The sequence below is a fragment of the Gavialis gangeticus genome, unplaced genomic scaffold (genome assembly GCF_001723915.1).
Source record: "Gavialis gangeticus isolate Ggan-Ray unplaced genomic scaffold, GavGan_comp1, whole genome shotgun sequence".
Taxonomy (NCBI): Eukaryota; Metazoa; Chordata; order Crocodylia; family Gavialidae; genus Gavialis; species Gavialis gangeticus.
In genome coordinates, this window is record NW_017729025.1 from 141,794,397 (window position 1) to 141,811,324 (window position 16,928).

General features: G+C 40.8%; 1 protein-coding gene across 3 annotated transcripts in view; it reads right to left on the reverse strand.

Annotated features, from left to right (window-relative positions):
* Positions 1-4,962: 4,962 nt before the first annotated feature.
* ABCC8 (ATP binding cassette subfamily C member 8) overlaps positions 4,963-16,928 on the reverse strand; it is a 194,658-nt gene continuing 182,692 nt past the window's right edge. For all 3 annotated transcript variants that reach the window (XM_019519667.1, XM_019519666.1, XM_019519665.1), the window contains 6 exons: positions 16,406-16,484; positions 13,998-14,106; positions 12,680-12,783; positions 9,348-9,481; positions 7,885-7,947; positions 4,963-5,218 (listed from right to left, as the gene is read on the reverse strand). In XM_019519667.1, the coding sequence (XP_019375212.1) occupies positions 5,081-5,218; positions 7,885-7,947; positions 9,348-9,481; positions 12,680-12,783; positions 13,998-14,106; positions 16,406-16,484 (627 nt within the window). In that variant the 3' untranslated portion in view covers positions 4,963-5,080. The remainder of the gene's footprint in view (positions 5,219-7,884; positions 7,948-9,347; positions 9,482-12,679; positions 12,784-13,997; positions 14,107-16,405; positions 16,485-16,928) is intronic.

Genomic DNA, 16,928 nt, shown 5'->3' on the forward strand with positions numbered 1-16,928 from the left:
GGACCATGGGGGGACCCCTGCCAGGCCCCGTCCCCTGCCTGCTTCCCCAGCCCTCCCAACCCCACCATGCCTGCCCTGCCTGCCCCAGCTCCTGGCCCTTTAAAAAAAAAAAGCTCCAAAAAAACCCAAACTCACCGGCTGCTGCAGGGACCTTGGGGCTTCTGGGGGCTCGTGGAAGAGCCCCCCATGTGGCATGGGGCAGTGGGGATCGCCCCCCTCCCGGCAGCAGCCTGTGAGTGTGGGCTTTTTTTCCCCGGCAGCCTGTGAGTGGGGGCGGGGCAGTCATTGAGAGTGGCAGGGGATGGGGCCTATGTGATTTGGAGATTCGTCTGATTCGGTACTCTCAAATCTCCGAGTCAGATTCGGCCGACTCGATTTGAGTCACTGAATCGAATCACTGTTCCCCGAACCTGCTGAATCCAAATCCGAAGCGAATACTAGCCGCTTTGCACAGGGCTACTAATTGGGAAACTCATTTGAAGGCTCATGCACTGGGACGTGGTTCTCTACCTCACTACTTCTTATGCAGTTGCTTGCATCTTTGCAAAATGGATGTAAAGCACAGAATGCTATTTGCTTGGTATCATTTTATATTTTGCACAGGGGGAAATAATATGGTGAGGCCCACTGTTAAAAACCAAAACGAATAAAAGGCTTCTTTAATTCTGTATTTTGCCCTCCAGAGGGCAGTAATTACATTTACTTGAAAAGGGAACAAATAGCTTTTGTAACATTGTTCTAAGAAAAAATAGTGTCAGGAGGAAGGCATCCCACTAGTGAACCAGTTTTATGGTTTGGGAGTGTGACTCAGCAGTGGAACCTTACATAGGAACTCATGTAGCATGAGCTGAATTATCCAGGAAGGGCCTGCATTTTCAGATCCCTCAGTACTGGAGAGTGTTTTGCTGCCTTTTTCTCCTTGTTTTGTACATGTCACTCACTAATTTACCTCATCTTCCCCCATCTAAGCTGTTTGGTGACTGGACACACAACCTTCCAACTGCAGGAAACAAATGGCTTCTGATGAGAGTTTAAACAACGAAGCAAAGAGGAATATTGTTTCTATGGAGCCAGGAACGGGTACTCAATAGGGGAGCAGGGCAAGAGTGGCCATTCTGTACAAGCCAACTTATTTTGCGTTAGCATTGTAGAATAAAGCTTATGGGAGGAAATTCTCACTTTACAGTTTAGCAATTGGGTTATGATGTGATACCAGGCCTTTTTCCTTCACTACACTTGTATACACTTTCCCCGTTGTTTCTCTTGCTGAATCATTTCTTATGGGAAGCAGGTTTTTATTATAATGGCATAATAAATATCCAGGTAACTGTGAAATATTCCTGTTTACTTTGCATTTAGATCAACCAAGAACCACTAAGTGCTATACAGATACTGATTTAATTTTGCAACTCCTCTGAGGAGACCACATGCTATGAATACAGTTTCACAGATGGGTGGACAACTCATGAAGAGAGCTGCAGTGATTTGCCCCAAGTTACACAGCAAGTGATTAGCAGAGGTAGAAATAGAATCTAAGCAATTAGTCATATTTCCTGATGTCAGCGGAGCCAGGATTTTAACCAAGTAGTCCGGACTTCTCTTGTTAAATGTCCTAAAGTGATGCAGAGCCACTGATAATTTTCTAAATGCTCATATTTATCATAGCAGAAGTGTTTTCAGCTTGTAGCAGTAATGGAAGAAATCCTGACTGTGCAGCTAGCAGGCACAGAGGCCAGCCACAGCTCCACAATCCAGCCCAATGCCTTCAGAGAATAATAGGAATCCTTCGCAGTAGCTGTTGCAGCTTCTGGCCATCTCTGCTGACATGCAGCATCCATCTAGCTCAGTGAGGCCCCGATCCCAAGCAAAGTAACTTATCTTATCAGAGCGTATATTCTGCTGTTTCATGCAACAGTGGGGTCTCTCCCTAACCAGGACTTCTTTTGCTGTAAAACACAAATAATGGCTATAAGTTGTATAGTTTTATTTTGTTTTTTTACACTTGCCAGTGAGTTTCATGGAGGAGGATATTTTCCAGTACTCATTTCCCTCTTCTCCATGTGCAGGCTCATTGGCAGAACTGGGTCATTTTATTCATGTAATAATTTAATTTTCACTGTTCTTCACACTGCACTCTTCCATTGGTTGTAAAGCCTCTCTATTCACAAATAGTGTACAAATAGTAAAAAGCCGGTGCTGCAAAACAGAGGAATTTGTAATGCAACAAAATTTATCCTTGGCTTTTCTGCACTGTGGCAAGTAGAAAAGAACAATTAGTGCATGAAAAATGCTCTATTTTAACTTGGAAAGGAATGGTAAGAGAAAACAAAGGATATTGAAAATGACAACCTACTGCATTATTTCAACTGGATTTCCCCAGGCATGCTTGAATGAAAAAGGGCATAAAAGCAGAAGGCTGATTTCCCAAAATCTCTGAACTTCTTAAATTGTAAGACAATGGCATAACTCTCTCTTCTCAAGGTAGATGAACAACTGACACCACTGTCCAAATAATACCAGGTCCTCATCCATTTAGTCTCCTTCCAGCTCATGCATGTGGAAAAGGTTTAGATTTGTATGTTCTGGAAAGCCTGCTACCTTTTATCAATGACCAGAAGGAAAAGGGCTGGGTAGCTGTCCTTAATTAGGTTTATTAGCTGCCAATCACTTAACTTGTCAATTAGCTATTCATCAGATAGGCTGATTACACAGTTGTATGTACTCCTACATATGTATGCATGTCTATATAATTTATTGGTAAGGATAATCATGAATTCAGGACAGTGTAATAGCAAGATAAGGATCTGAGGCTAGCAAAAAGTTGCTTTTCCAACTCACCTGTGTTAAGAAAGTGAAAGTTTTTTTGACCTTCAATTGTCCAATTCTATTGGGGTCAGTATTTGAACAGAGACCTCTTGGGAAGGCCAAACAAAACAAGGCACAGCTACATAATTTATGAACAAAAGCATCCTTTCCCTCACCAGGGATTTTGATTCCTAAAGGATGGCAAGTTGTAGGGATCAACAGGCTCACAATACTTGGTTCAGGCACTTAGACCTTTCCATCCTGTGGAGTTTCCTTATAGGTTCTGAGTTTTCTTACAGTTCTAGGAGACAAACATGTAACTCTGACGGATGCCCTGCTCACACCTGAAAGTGCTCAGCCTCAGTTGGAACTGACTTTGTATCTTCTCCAACTGACTAAAAACTCCACTCCATCCTGACAGATGCTAGCCTGGCCTGAGGAGGTTCTGCATCACCTCCTAGGTGTGATGCATCTGGGCATGAAGCCCTGTTTCTGGGAGGGTCCACCTACTACAGAACACCACAGCATGTCTCCTCCACCTCTCCTTTGCAAGAATCAAAACCAAGGTCCTACACAATAGACAGAATTCTCCATCTGGCAGAGTGAAAGGAAAGATTGAACCACATGTGGAAGATGTCAGTCACATCACTGAGTTTTCCTGATCCCACCTTAATAATCAATAATATCAGTGATGAAGCAGTCTTCCATCAAATTTCAGGTGCAGATTCAAAACACCCAGAAGGTTGTGTCTTTCAGGACCCAGGGCTTTGGTTTGACTTGTAATGACAGAGATAATGGAGGGTGGGCAGGGGCTGCTCTGAAACTAAGAGCAAAATCTTAGTTCAGTTTCTCAGCTTCCTCAGCATTTCCAGTGTCATTGGATTCCAGGAGTTTGGTTTACCCCAATGTGCTTCAGCTCAATAAAGGCTGAAATGAGGCAGCCTGAATGAGAGTCAGGGATGTGAATGGTGACAAAGGATGCTAAGAGTACATAGTGTATTAAAGGAGAGACCAAGGGGACACAAGCAAGTAATAGTATATGGAAAGAAAGGGATTTTTCTAACAGATTGAGTGGTAGGATAAAAAGATCAATGCTTTAGAAAAAGTCTTTTGTACAGCTCTTTTCTGATGTCATCTAGCCTAGCACTCAGTCCTATGTACAGCAGGGATAAATTTAGTGTCATCTATGTCACATTGTAGGTCTGGTTACAAGGCTGAATTACAAATATCCATGTGGGGGTGTATTGAATAACTGGATCATGAGAAAAGATGCCAATCTAACTACTACCCTAATGAATTATAGATCCCAAGTGTCCCTCCACACCCAAACTATACAGCATCAGAATTTTAATTGCCTTCAACACTTACTCCCTACTGTTCCATCTTCTGGTGTGCACTTCTCTACTTTGATCCTTGCGATAGTCAAGAACAGTGTGTTGAAATTGCATTATTCAAAAAAAGTTTCTCCAAAGGTGTCAAGAACACCTTTGATCTTAAGGTATTTCTTCCCCAGTCCATATTAGTCTCCAAAACCATTATGTACCAGGGAGACTCTACTTAACTTTTGAGACTAGGTTGTTATTGCTGTAAAGGTGCATGGTTATTCTATATTTTCTCATATTCAATATGCCCCAGAATAAGATACTCACCTTGTTTTTGAAAGTCAGAATGGAGCAAAAAGATGTTTCCTTGTAATAAGTAACTGGGTAGCAGTATCCAGGGAGCCAAGCCTGCTCGTTGTTCTGTTCCCTGAAGAGCATGTGTAGATTTTACTTTTGCTTTTGCCTGGTAAGCAGCAGAAATGAATCTTACCATATTTCCTTGCATGTAATGACCACTCCAATTTTCAGCAGTTGTTTTTTTGGGGAAAAAGCTGCATATTGTATGCAAGCAAACATGATAAGTTTCTTAGAGTTGCTCCTGTTGCTATCAGAACAAATACAGCAATATGTATTATCAGCAGAGGTTTCATTGCAAAGAATAAAACCTTATTTTGGCTGTTCATGTTTGGCATATGTCATGCCATGCTTCAGCCCCATAATTATTTTGAATCATAGGTTTCACAGTTTCTTAGCACCAAAGAAATCTTACATGAAAAAAGAAAGAAATTCCCATGAAGAATGCATTAGTCCTGGAGATGAAGAATAAATCAGGTTATTAAAAACAGAAAACTCAGTCTTTTATTATGAAATAATCAACATTTTATTTACAGGTAATTTACATTACTAGAAAATGAATAGTACAAGTGCACTTTGAAAGGCTTAATTTATTCTTATTATTTATCTGCTTGTACAAAAGAAGCAAACACACTGTCTTCTTGCTCCAACAGAACCTCAGGCTTGTCATACTCCAAAATAACTCCCCTCTTCATTACAATAACCAAATCTGCATTCAGAATAGTGTGCACTCGGTGCTGAAAAACAAACAAAGGCAATGGGAGTTCAGCGTATCGAATATCACTGTGGAAGAGGGAGCATTTTTCAAAACCAGTATTCTTGTCAAAGGTCAGGCTTGATAAAGATGACCTCATCTTACTTCTTCTTAGCCTACTATGCAAATTACAGAAATAAACCTTTAGTCAATGATCCTGAAAGACATACTGTGTTGATGAGGCTTTATGTGATTACAGGAGTCTGAATACATGGAGTCATCTCCACAGTTTTACTGCACTTTGATACTACTAAATACAATTTAAACAAGTATGCCAAGTCGTATACATTTATGACTTCACCTTCACATAACAGAAGGTGTTTCCAATTCAAATACAGCTTCTGAAATTATACTGGAATTTGGGGACAGCAACTGGGTTTGTTTTTGAAATCTTTTTTAACGGACATTTTCAAGCCTATTAGAAAGCCGAAAGTGCAATAAAAATGGGCACATATACCTTTAAAATAATAATAAAAATGAACCCTCCCCTATCCATCCTGTACAAAATTCAGGACAACACTGATTGAAATTTTCTGTGCAACAAAGTCAGGAATTTATAAATTATAATTCTTACAGTAGTTGTTTACTGGACATAGAATGTTTATAAAGAATCACTGTGTAAAAGAAAAGCTGCTGTACAATTGCATTTCATGACGACTATATGTACAATCCATTAATCATTGTGTAAGCAAACATCAATCCTCTGGATAATGGTGTTCCATATAAGAGGTCTGGTCAGGTGCCCGATGAATCTGCTTGTATGGAGTCCTGCGACCATCACACCAAGATCTTTGACACTAGGCAAGAATGTGGAAGAGTGAAGGCTGCCAAGACCTACCATCCCCCTCTGGACCATTGAGACAGAATCCAAAGGCCACACTGAGTCCAGATATTCAGTCCTTTGATAGCTGTAGCTTCTGCCAGAGAGTAACGGATAAGAACTGCTGCTGACTGTACAACACCTCAGTGACAGTCCATTTCTGTCAGGGTGATGTCCCTTAGCTTTTCTCCAACCAAGGCAGTTCCCCCAAGGCAGTGGGGGCTAGGGTTTTGAGGCACCCCATACTAGCCTTATTCTGGAGGTTGCAATATTGTGGTATTTTATAGGAGCTACCCTCCCATGAGAAGCTCCACTACACTGTCATCAGGCCCTCCAGTTGGATGCAATTTGCAGTCGTACCCAGGACCAGGGGAGGCATTAATCATAATATCACATTAAAGTAAAGTAATTCAATAGCTTATTTCATTGCCCAAAGACATTATTATATTTGGAAAATAAGGGACTGAAAAGTATTTATCTGTGCTGATGTGTCAGGTCCATATCTTGGTTTCACTTTGATCTTTAACTTTTTTACTTATGATTATTTATGATCATTAATTAATCATTTTAAGAGTATTCCGATTAATGAATCAACTCATTTTTAATAGTGATAAAACCATATATTTTGAAAGCTGCTAAAATGCTTATTTAACTTATTTGAAAAAAATATGGACTTTCCAATGCGAAAGCTATCCTATCATTTTTCTTTTTCTTTATTTAAAATATTATAGTTAAACATGGGTTAAATCTTATTCTTAGATAATTATATACATATTCTAATAAAGAGATGGAGATAATTTTGGTCTAAGATGGAATATAAACCATATTTAGATATGCCAGAGATACTCCAGCCAGAGTTTATTTATATATAAGCAATAAACTTATTGCACCAGTATTTATTGCTACTGGGTGCACCATTTGAATGTGTGCCTGGGACCACAGCACACTGAACTTGGGTCAAAGCAGGCCCAGCTGGCACAGGGCCTGGTGGGTCAGCCTGCCAGCCTGGGGATGCTTTGCTTCCCTCCCCACCCCCCAGCTTGGCATGCTGCCTGGGGCACAAGGGTGCTCCAGTGTGGGGCTAGCTGGCAGGCAGCCACTGAAGCACCCTCATGCCCCAGCTAGCCACATCAGAATCTACACATGCGGTGTTCTGGAGTAAAAAGCTCTGCAGCAAGGTAGAGTTTACTAGTTGCTGCAGAGTTTACTAGTTTCCTGAGGCCTAACAGCCCTGCATATGTAAGCACAAGATATTTACTGTGTAGCTAATTAGTCCACTTGGCAGTAAACATCTAATCTAGACGCGCCCAAAGTGTATTTAAAATGTGTTTATATTGGGAGTATCTGGCCCATGGGGCTATTTGCTCCAACCCACAGGGTTTTGTAAGGCCATGGAATTCAGGAGAGGGACTAGGGGGGGAGGGGAGGGAAGTATGGCCCTGTTGGCCATGGCTGTCGGTGGTGGTGGGGCAAACAAGGACCATTTTGACACAGCTCCACCCACCCCACAGTCACTTGGGTGCCACTGTTTTCCCCAGGGCTGCTTGGTCTGCTGCCACTACTATAGCTGCTGCCACCATTTTCCTAACTGCCACCACTTCTAGATCCAGTTCCTGAGGAACTCCACGGTCTGGATCCAGTTTAGGAGATGATGCAAGTTTGAGGCCTAGACTCAATAAATGACTTCATAAATGTTTAAAATAGAAAATAAATCTAACCTTTAATTAAGTGGTGTTTAAATAAACAGATTAGAGCAGTTCACAAGGGATATGATACTTTGCTTTAAGAGGCATTTTTGCATTTGAACAAACAACACAGCTTATACTTACTGCTATTGTGACTACAGTACGATCAGCAAATGCAGTCATTACAACCTTCTGAAGAATGTTCTCCTATGTAAATGGACAATTGTTATTGCTTTTGAAATAGCAGTGTTTCCACAGTGATGACAAGTATGTAAACAGAAATGAATGTCAAACTCTTACTACTGAGAATTGCTTCTTAGCTGTGGAAATGAGAAACTAACAAAGTTGGGGTATGCTTGATCATGCACAATGGGCCTGAACTGGTCAAGTACTCAACACTCTCAGCTTACAAATTTTTAACAATACTTAGGTTACACAGAGGTTTTCATCTGGAGCCCCCGAACCACTTTGCAAAGGAGGACAAGTATCACTATCACTGTTTCAGAGTGGAGGAAAAATGACTTGTCTGCCAATCCTCCTTCGCTCTGGCATTTAGGCTGTGCTTTGTTTTGGTCCCACTGAGGGCTATGGAATGTCACAGCATGTTTGATATATCTGACAGCACTAGGGGTGCATTTTGCTTGATGTACAGGTAATGTTCAACTTCAGAGGAAGTCCTTAAGACAGTTTTAAAATACAGAGCTGTCCACAAAGAACACTCACCTGTTGCTATTTAGGAATATATTCTGTGTGCTAAACTCAACAAAGCAATGCTATTATCACTTCCTCTGTCCCTACAGACACATGTGTCCCAAAGAGTGAACTGTCTAGTTGATCTTCATTGGTCTCTGTGTAATTCTCAACTTTTCTATCAGTCTCATAGTCAAATCTCTATGGGGTACTAAGGGTGCAGAGATTTTTAGCTGCTTTAACACCCCTCCACAACAGTATTCTGCACTTACTTAACTACCTTGTTTTTGAGGTTGAAAGCATGTCTTACAATGGTTCCCCATAACAGTTTAACGCAGGTGGGAACAAAGCAGCTTTCAGTGTTCTGTTGCAAAGTACTGTCAGTCAAAATGGTTTATCCGCTACTAGGAACTCTAGCTAGCACTTTCAGGGGGATAGATGCAATAGTGTTTCTGTACAGGTTAATATGTTGTTTTTGTATGTTATTTGCTTTTTTTATAGCCTACTTTTTGTCCACTGCCTCTTTTACCTACTCTGAAAGTAGCTTAACATAACTAGTCAAATTTGCTCCCCACTGGTCATCACAGCTGAGACCATGAAGCTTCATTTACTTTAGGAAACCAAACTACTAATAAAAAGAAACACTTCCTAATGTAGACCATGCTTGAAGGACTATTACGCCCCAGTAAAACGGTTTACAGACTCTTTGCCAGGCCAGTTAACAATGACTCATTTCAATGGCTCTATGGCTGGGCTGACTTGTAAACAAACCTGCAATAAAAAGTGTGTTTACGCATTATCAAGGAGACAGAATTGTTGCACATAGATTCCATCTCAACTTAATATAGACAGTGTGGTTCACCACTCAGAAAAAATAATTCTCTCTATAAAAAAGCTTGAACATGCTGTGAACTTACTGTTGCCATGTCAATAGATGCTGTGGCTTCGTCCATGATGAAGATGCTTGTCTTCCGCACAAAAGCCCTTGCTAAGCAGAATAGTTGTCTCTGCCCCTGGCTAAAATTTTCTCCACCTTCTGTGACTATGGCATCTGGAAAACAAAAGTTAATTCTTAGGGTGTGTCTTGATCTGAGATCACATTGGGAAAGTAATGCTTAATACTTACATAAATATTTTTTAAAGTTCATTTTTGGTAGGTTTTCAGTGGTTGATTCACCCAATTCTGCTTCCTATACTAACATTAACTATTAGCATTATTTACAGTAAGATTTCTCATGAAGTAAGCTAAGAATGCTTAGCAGCTCAGGATACTAGGAGTAAATACAGTTATTTTAAAAACCTCATGCATTTTTGTAATCCATTGTGTATACAGCTAAACTTAATTTCTTCATAGAAACAGACCTATGATGCATACAAGCTACACATAAATATTACTGTAGATAAAGATGGAAACACTGTCTTCTGCTATATCATGCGAAGGATCAGTACTGAAACTAGGTCGAGTAAATAAGAAACTGAAATGCTACAGGAAAAAACACATTTTAATGCAAATTACATTTTGGGACCAGAATCCTTTCACAGTGAGCTAGCAGTGGAATTGCTAATGTATAAGACTAATAAATAAATGTCTTTTCATTGTTTTATTGACCTTTCACAATGCCTGATTAAAGTACTAGAATCTAAATTGCTGATAATTCTTCTCATAAGTCAGACATCTAATCCCTGAAAGGTCTTTACTCTTTTTCTTCAAATTTGATTGTCTTATTATGGAAGAGTTCTTTTTCTGAACAAGGATAGCAAGTTTTGACTCCACGTGCATAAAAAGGAAGGTACAGCTGGTCCTCTACAGAGTAACACGGTAATAAAAAACAAGTGATAGGATGCTTTTTCCATGAGTAGGTTAGTTTGAAATCACATATTCCTTGCAGTATAGGTTGTGAAAATATTGTCACGTCAATAGTGCCCATTAACACCTTTTTTGTGATGCTACTGCACAGTAGCCTAATACGGTTGTGGCCACTGAGAACTTAACAGTATTTTCACAACCTATGCTGCAAGGAATATGTGATTTCATACCAACCTACTCCTGGAAAGAGCGTCAGATCACTTGTATAAACTTCTGCAAACAAATACTAAATGGCTGTGCAATAACAACTGTGCAGTCAGCATCTTGTGTAGACGCAGTCACTGTGAATTAAAGTTACGAGGATTTTGAACGTCTAAAAATATGTTCCTTCACTCGGAGATCAGCTGTTAGTTCAGATTAGGAATACTCTAGGCATATAGTAGGTGATTAGGTTATTTAATGTTCATGTTCAGGATTTTTTAAACCATGCACAGTGGCAGCATTGATGCACTCTCAAAAAAAGAGAAGCAAAGTTTTGTTCTCATTGTATTTAGTGAAACTAACTGGATGTACCCAAGAGCAGGATTGGACCCATCTCCTTATCATTACTGTTATTTGTTTAGAGTCTGGACAGCATGCTCAACCTTGTTCAGCGCCCAGAGTAAGAAAAAGACCCTGTCATGGGAGCTTACAATGACACGTGTTGTAAGTTATGGTATATTCCACAGTAATTTTGTATGCAATTAATAAAAACAATAATACAAAATTAAACTGTCCCATTCAGTTGGTGCAGTCAATGCCATTCAAAACCAAAACCTGTTTCATTTCCTTGCTCTAAGAACTATATTTCTGGGCACTGTGTTCCTGTCAACTACTTAATTAAGTGCCTTTGCAATGATGCTAGTAGTGTGTAAGAGGTGCTGGGACTCTGAAGGAGACCTAACCAACAAAATGGAAGCCCAAAGGCATTTATCTTTCAGGGAAAACATAATAAGGGTAAATAATGTCTTGGGCCCTTTGTACATGCCACAAAATTGGCCTTTAAAGCAGCTTAAATGACCTTTTGCACCGGTTTAATGGTGCAACTGTTTACACTGTTGGCGGCAGAATACGCTTTAATGGTGTGGCTGTTTACGCTGTCGGCGGTGTATTGCGCATTAAATGACTTTGGGATGCAGCAAAATAAAACATGTCTGAGGTGTTTTAGTTTGAGACCTCACAGCCATGGAGGAAGCACCAGGCCCTGTGCAGCTCAAGGGCTGTGCAGGCAACCCGCTGGCAGCCTGTGTGAGCAGGCTCCACTGAAGGAAAAAAAGAAAGTGGTGAGCCTGATTTTTTTTTTCTCTCTGGAGCCTGCCTGCCTGAGCTGCACAAGGGCCTGGTGCTTCCCTCTGCAGCTGCAGTGGGAGCTGGTGCTTCCCTCTGTGGCTGTGACGCCCTCCAGGACTGCCTGGGCTGGGTGCTGCCTGGGGGACGCTGCGGCAGAGGGAAACACTGGTCCCCCCGCAGCTTAGGGACCACTCAGCCTGTCAGCAGCTCTCCCCTCACCCCCGCTGCGGGAGTGTTCTAAGGATTGGGCCCCCACCCTTGTGTACGCGCCATGGGGGTTTAGTTCAGTTTAATTCTCCCTAAATTGAAACGGTGGGTTTTTAAAAACCCACTGTTTCAATTTAGAGAGAGCTAAACTGAAGTAAACCCACGTCACGTGTGCAAGCACTCTTGTGGCCTATATCAGAATATAGTACAGTACTCACACTATTCTGCGAGCTTCAGCTTTATTTTAATATGCTCTGTGACAGTATTTCTCGCACGTTTCTATCGAGTAGCACTCCTATCATGCTATATTCTTCATATGTATCAGACATTTAGCCTGCTGAACGTATTTCGTTTCTGAAACTGGGTTTCTTCCTAACTTTTGTGGCTTAGCGCGTTATCTCTCACTATCAGTCTGTGTCCATCACTTTCTCAACTCAGAAAACAATGCTCTTGTGCAATCTGCCTAAGCTTTTTAAGTCTTTATACTTTACAGATATTTAGTGACATCTTAGAGCCAGTTATTTGTACCTTCACTCAGCTTTCATTACGTTGCCTTCTGCTTTAGTGTCCTTAGCTTAGAAACGTAGCTAGGTTCATTTGTACTTGACTCATTAGCCAAAGAATTATAAAGGCTGACCACCTGGCTCTGATGAGGTCAGTGGGGGTTTGGTTACTGATGTATGTCAATGAGTAAAATATTCATTATGCAGATACTGAGAGAAAGTATCTGGGATGGGCCCAGAACATTTGACTTCACACAGTGTTCCCCAAAGCAAGTCCAGTATCAGCCGACACGATCCTATGTAATTTTTGTTTCTGTAACAGTCATTTTTAAAATACTAATTAAACTTTAAATAGAAATGAATCTACCACTGGAACAGTTTTTGAAGCAGAGAGAACTATTACCTAGACCTCCTGGAAGTGCTTTCACCACGTGTTTCAGCTGTGCTATTTCCAAGGCTTCCCAGAGCACGCTGTCTGTGCATTTCTTTTCCGGGTCCAAATTAAACCTGTGGTTAAATGCAGTTTAAAATTATAAAGCAACATCGCCTTCACAAATACATGGCTCCTACACTCATTTTTTCCAGTACAACTGTAGGGTCATATACAAGATGATCCAGCCTTGTGCTGAACTATGAAACAAACACAGCACTAGAGCGGAACCACAGCCGTAAATTAAAAAACAGGTGTTATCAACCACTCTGAGAGTTACCATAGCTTAGTATTACCCACAATAAGCAAAAACAAACATCTTTATTTTTCCTGCCATATCACATTGCTGAAAACATAACACAATATTCAGGAATAAGACTCACTGCAGTGTGCAAAACTTTACATTTACTTTATACTGCTACTGCATATGTTGTGAATGCCCTATGTGGGCCCAAATAAAATAGGCAAACAAACAAAATACATGTATTTAGTCACTGTATTTTCAGATCTAAATGATTCATGCCCTCTTCACAGTAATGTACCCCAGTCTCATATTTTTTCATAGAGGCAAATTTGCCAAGCTGCAGCAGTCTTCAACTTGTGATGAAATAAATTTAAGTCTAATTACAATAATTTCCAGCTGTTTAGGTGATATCACCCAAGGGTCAGATTATTTCTTTTGGTTGAAAATTCCATAGGATGGAAACTTTTTTGACGCTTTCTTTGTCAAGCTCCCACTGTGACTTTCCCTCCGAAGAAAGAGGTTTTGATTTTCATGGAAGATAGAATGGGACAAAGCCTGAAAAACTAACAGAGCATGAGGCTCCAAAATCAACATATCCTAAGCCTCTCCTTACAGGATTTCCCTTGTCTTTCTCCCTCCTTTTTCAGGTGCCATGGCTATTCACCTTGCATACCTTACCATGTCAAAGGTAGTTTCAAGGTGTGGAAATTAATGGTGCTTAACCAGCATGCTAGCTGATCTACTGGGTCCAGATGGCAGAAGAGAGTGACTACTGCCAGGATCCTTCTTATATAGGATGTGCCCTGGTCCTTGCACCTCCTTTCAGCTAGGGGAGTACTGACTGGGTTCCAGCATCTGTGAAGGTGCTCTCTGGGAAGATACCAGACAGAAACACGCTGACGAGACAATGCTCCCCTCTTTTCAATTTATGTAGGAGCAGCATCAGCTCCTTTACTCAGATAGTTTGCTGCTGCCACCTCTGTGAAAAACATAATCTATGATAATTGATATCCTAACCATTTCTTGCAGCTTGTGCTTAATACTTACCGGATTGTGCCGCTGAACAAAATTGGGTCTTGGAGAATGATTGACAGCCTGGATCTCAGTGTCTGTAAAGGGAGCTTAGCAATGTCTATACCATCAATGATAATCCTCCCTGTTCAGAAGAACATTGAGAGTCTGTTGCACTTGTTTGCCACATCACACCAATAGCAACCAACCTTACTTGACTGGTTAACAGCTTACAGTATGTTACAGAATGGGGTAGCAACATATGGATCTGGCCCACAGATGTGGGGCTTTGGTGGCAAGTGGCAGTGTGGGGGGCTTCTGCTGCAGGCACTCTCCCCATTCAAAGACAAGCAGTGATGGTGGCTGAGTCCTAGCACTTGCTTTCCTGCCCACCTCTGACCCGGGTTGGGTCACACTAGTCTGCAGCCAAAAAAAAAGTTGCCTACCCTTGATGAAAGTAAGTGTGCAGGACTATATTAATCACAGAAATGAGTTTCTGGTCATCAGAAAGCACAGTTTTCTTGAGACTAAAACATAGCTGAGAAGGGTTTGGGAGCTGCTTGTAACATTTTTTGAATGTTATACGTTTACCTGTCTGTTTATTCTTTATTTTGTTGTTTGCTAGGTGTTTGCTAGATGTTTACAAAAGGCTAATTCAAACAGGAGTCCATGCACATATGCAGGAGAGGGACCAAACACTTCAGATATTCCTGTTACTGATATTGAAAGGACACTGAAGGTATCACCCTCCTCGATGTTTTACCTTTGACTATGCTGAGCTTAGAATGCAATCTAGCTTCAGGGAAAGGAAGCCTGGATTTCCTGGTAGGAAAATGGAACAGAGCTTTCAGGTTGATGAGAGAGAGGCCCAGCAGTACATGGCAGGCAGGGAGTGAGATAGGGAGTGCTAAGGAGCAGACTGGGAGTGTGAAGTAGCAGAGCCAAAAGAGACAGGGGTGTTTAAGACAAGCAAGGTCTACCTAAACTTTAGGTAATGCAAGAGTGTGTCTAGGTTTTTTGTTAAGTAACCTCTTTTTCTTTGGTTAAGTTTAGTTCCTTGCCTCTCATCCATATTCTTGTAACAAATTAACTAAAAGAAAATCTAGCTCCAAGAGGCACAGAAAGAAAGTCCAGCTTCTTTGATTGGCTGCTGATGTACATGTGCAGTTTTGGGGAATGAAGTTTCTTTTTAATGGCGTTACTTAGGAACATCATGAGCAATGTATGCATCTGCATACAAAAAATAGTCAAATTGCCTTTACTTCCGGAGGGGCTGAAATAGACATCTGATCCAGCCTGTTGCACCTGAGAATCTCCCTATATACATACATATAGTAGATCCAAATGGTAATGTTTACTCCTCTCACACATCAACCATGAGATTACTGGCTCACAGAGGAAGTCATGGCTGGGATGGAATTTGTAAATGAAGTAGGAAGATAGGTCTTTGGAAGTTGGATCCAGGAAAGAATGATCTATTTGGATCCAGGATGAGTAAAAAAACCCTCTAGCTTATTTCTATAGCTTCAAACAACATCTTTTCTTTTCTCTCTATTGCTTTTAAATACTATGCATGTTGATAAGCTTTAGAAATAAAAATGTGATCTCCTTGCATTGCATCTCTCCTTTTAATGCAAATTAGCTTGTTTACAAACTAATAAGAGAAGGCTGACATGATGCAAGAAGAACCCCATTTTTACTAGATGATCCTGATATAACTGTATGGAAGTCTAGCTTTAGACACAGCTTATAGGACCTCACTCCTGATCCCCCTGAAATCACTGAGTTTCAAAGAATCAGATCCAGGCCTTGAATGAAACAAATATGGGAACTCAATATGGATTGTTTAAAAACACATTTCAAGTTCTTTTTTTATTCTTAATGGAGACTCTTAATGGGAACGTTTGTGGCTGTTCATGGTATTAGAATAGATCTGGCAAATTGGATGAGGTTTCATATTGATTCTGGATTATCAGGATGATTGAAACTGATGAAAGGCATGCGACTTCTTACTTTAAATAAGGCCAACAATGGGTGTGTCTAGAGGAGACACTACTGTGCAGTGGTTACTGCCCATTTATTTAGTACTTGTTTATACAAGCATAAACAAGTAGTAAACACGTATATACAAGTATAAACAAGTACTAAATAAATGGGCAGTAAGTGGAGTTACTACGCATTAGTGCCAGTGAACGCCTTTTAAGGGACACTACCCCAAAGTAGCCTAATGTTACTGCGCAGTAGTGTCTCGGCATGATTTTTGTCACGTGACATCACTGCACAGTAATATCAACCTACTGTGCAGTCAGTGTCTTGTACAGATGTGCCCAATGTCTAGCAGTTTTTTTGCCTTTATAATTCAAAACTGCAGCTGATAGACAACAAGAGATCAAAGTTGATTCCTCAAGAGTCAACTGTCACCAGAATGACAGAAGTGTGCCTACCTTCAAAGGTGTCAACCATTCTGAAGAAAGCAAGAGAGAAGGAGGATTTCCCACTGCCTGTTCTGCCACAGATTCCAATCTACAACACAGAAACATGACAATTAAACATTATATGATCAGAAGATGATAACACCTGAAGGGTGCATTTACAACAAACATCTCAACCGAAGTCAATGGCCAACATGAACTGACTTGGAGATGGGAGTGGAGGGTGGGTTTCCAAAATTTCATCTTTTGTTCTTTAAAGGAAAATACCATCATTTAGCGTTAGATTATGGGTAGCCTTCCAGGACAGTCCTAAAGAGGAATCCATCACAGTGAACCTTTCAGAACACGGGGATTGCTGACTAATGCTGACAGGACAGCTTGGTACTCCAGAGGAGGCACTTCTGGGTGGAACAATTTCTTTAACAGTGGGACACAGACACGTAACATTAAAAAGGGGAGGCTATTGAAGCTTTTTATGGTTTGTATGGGATAGTTTGGATAGGGACGATCCTGCCGCAGGCACAGGGTTGGACTA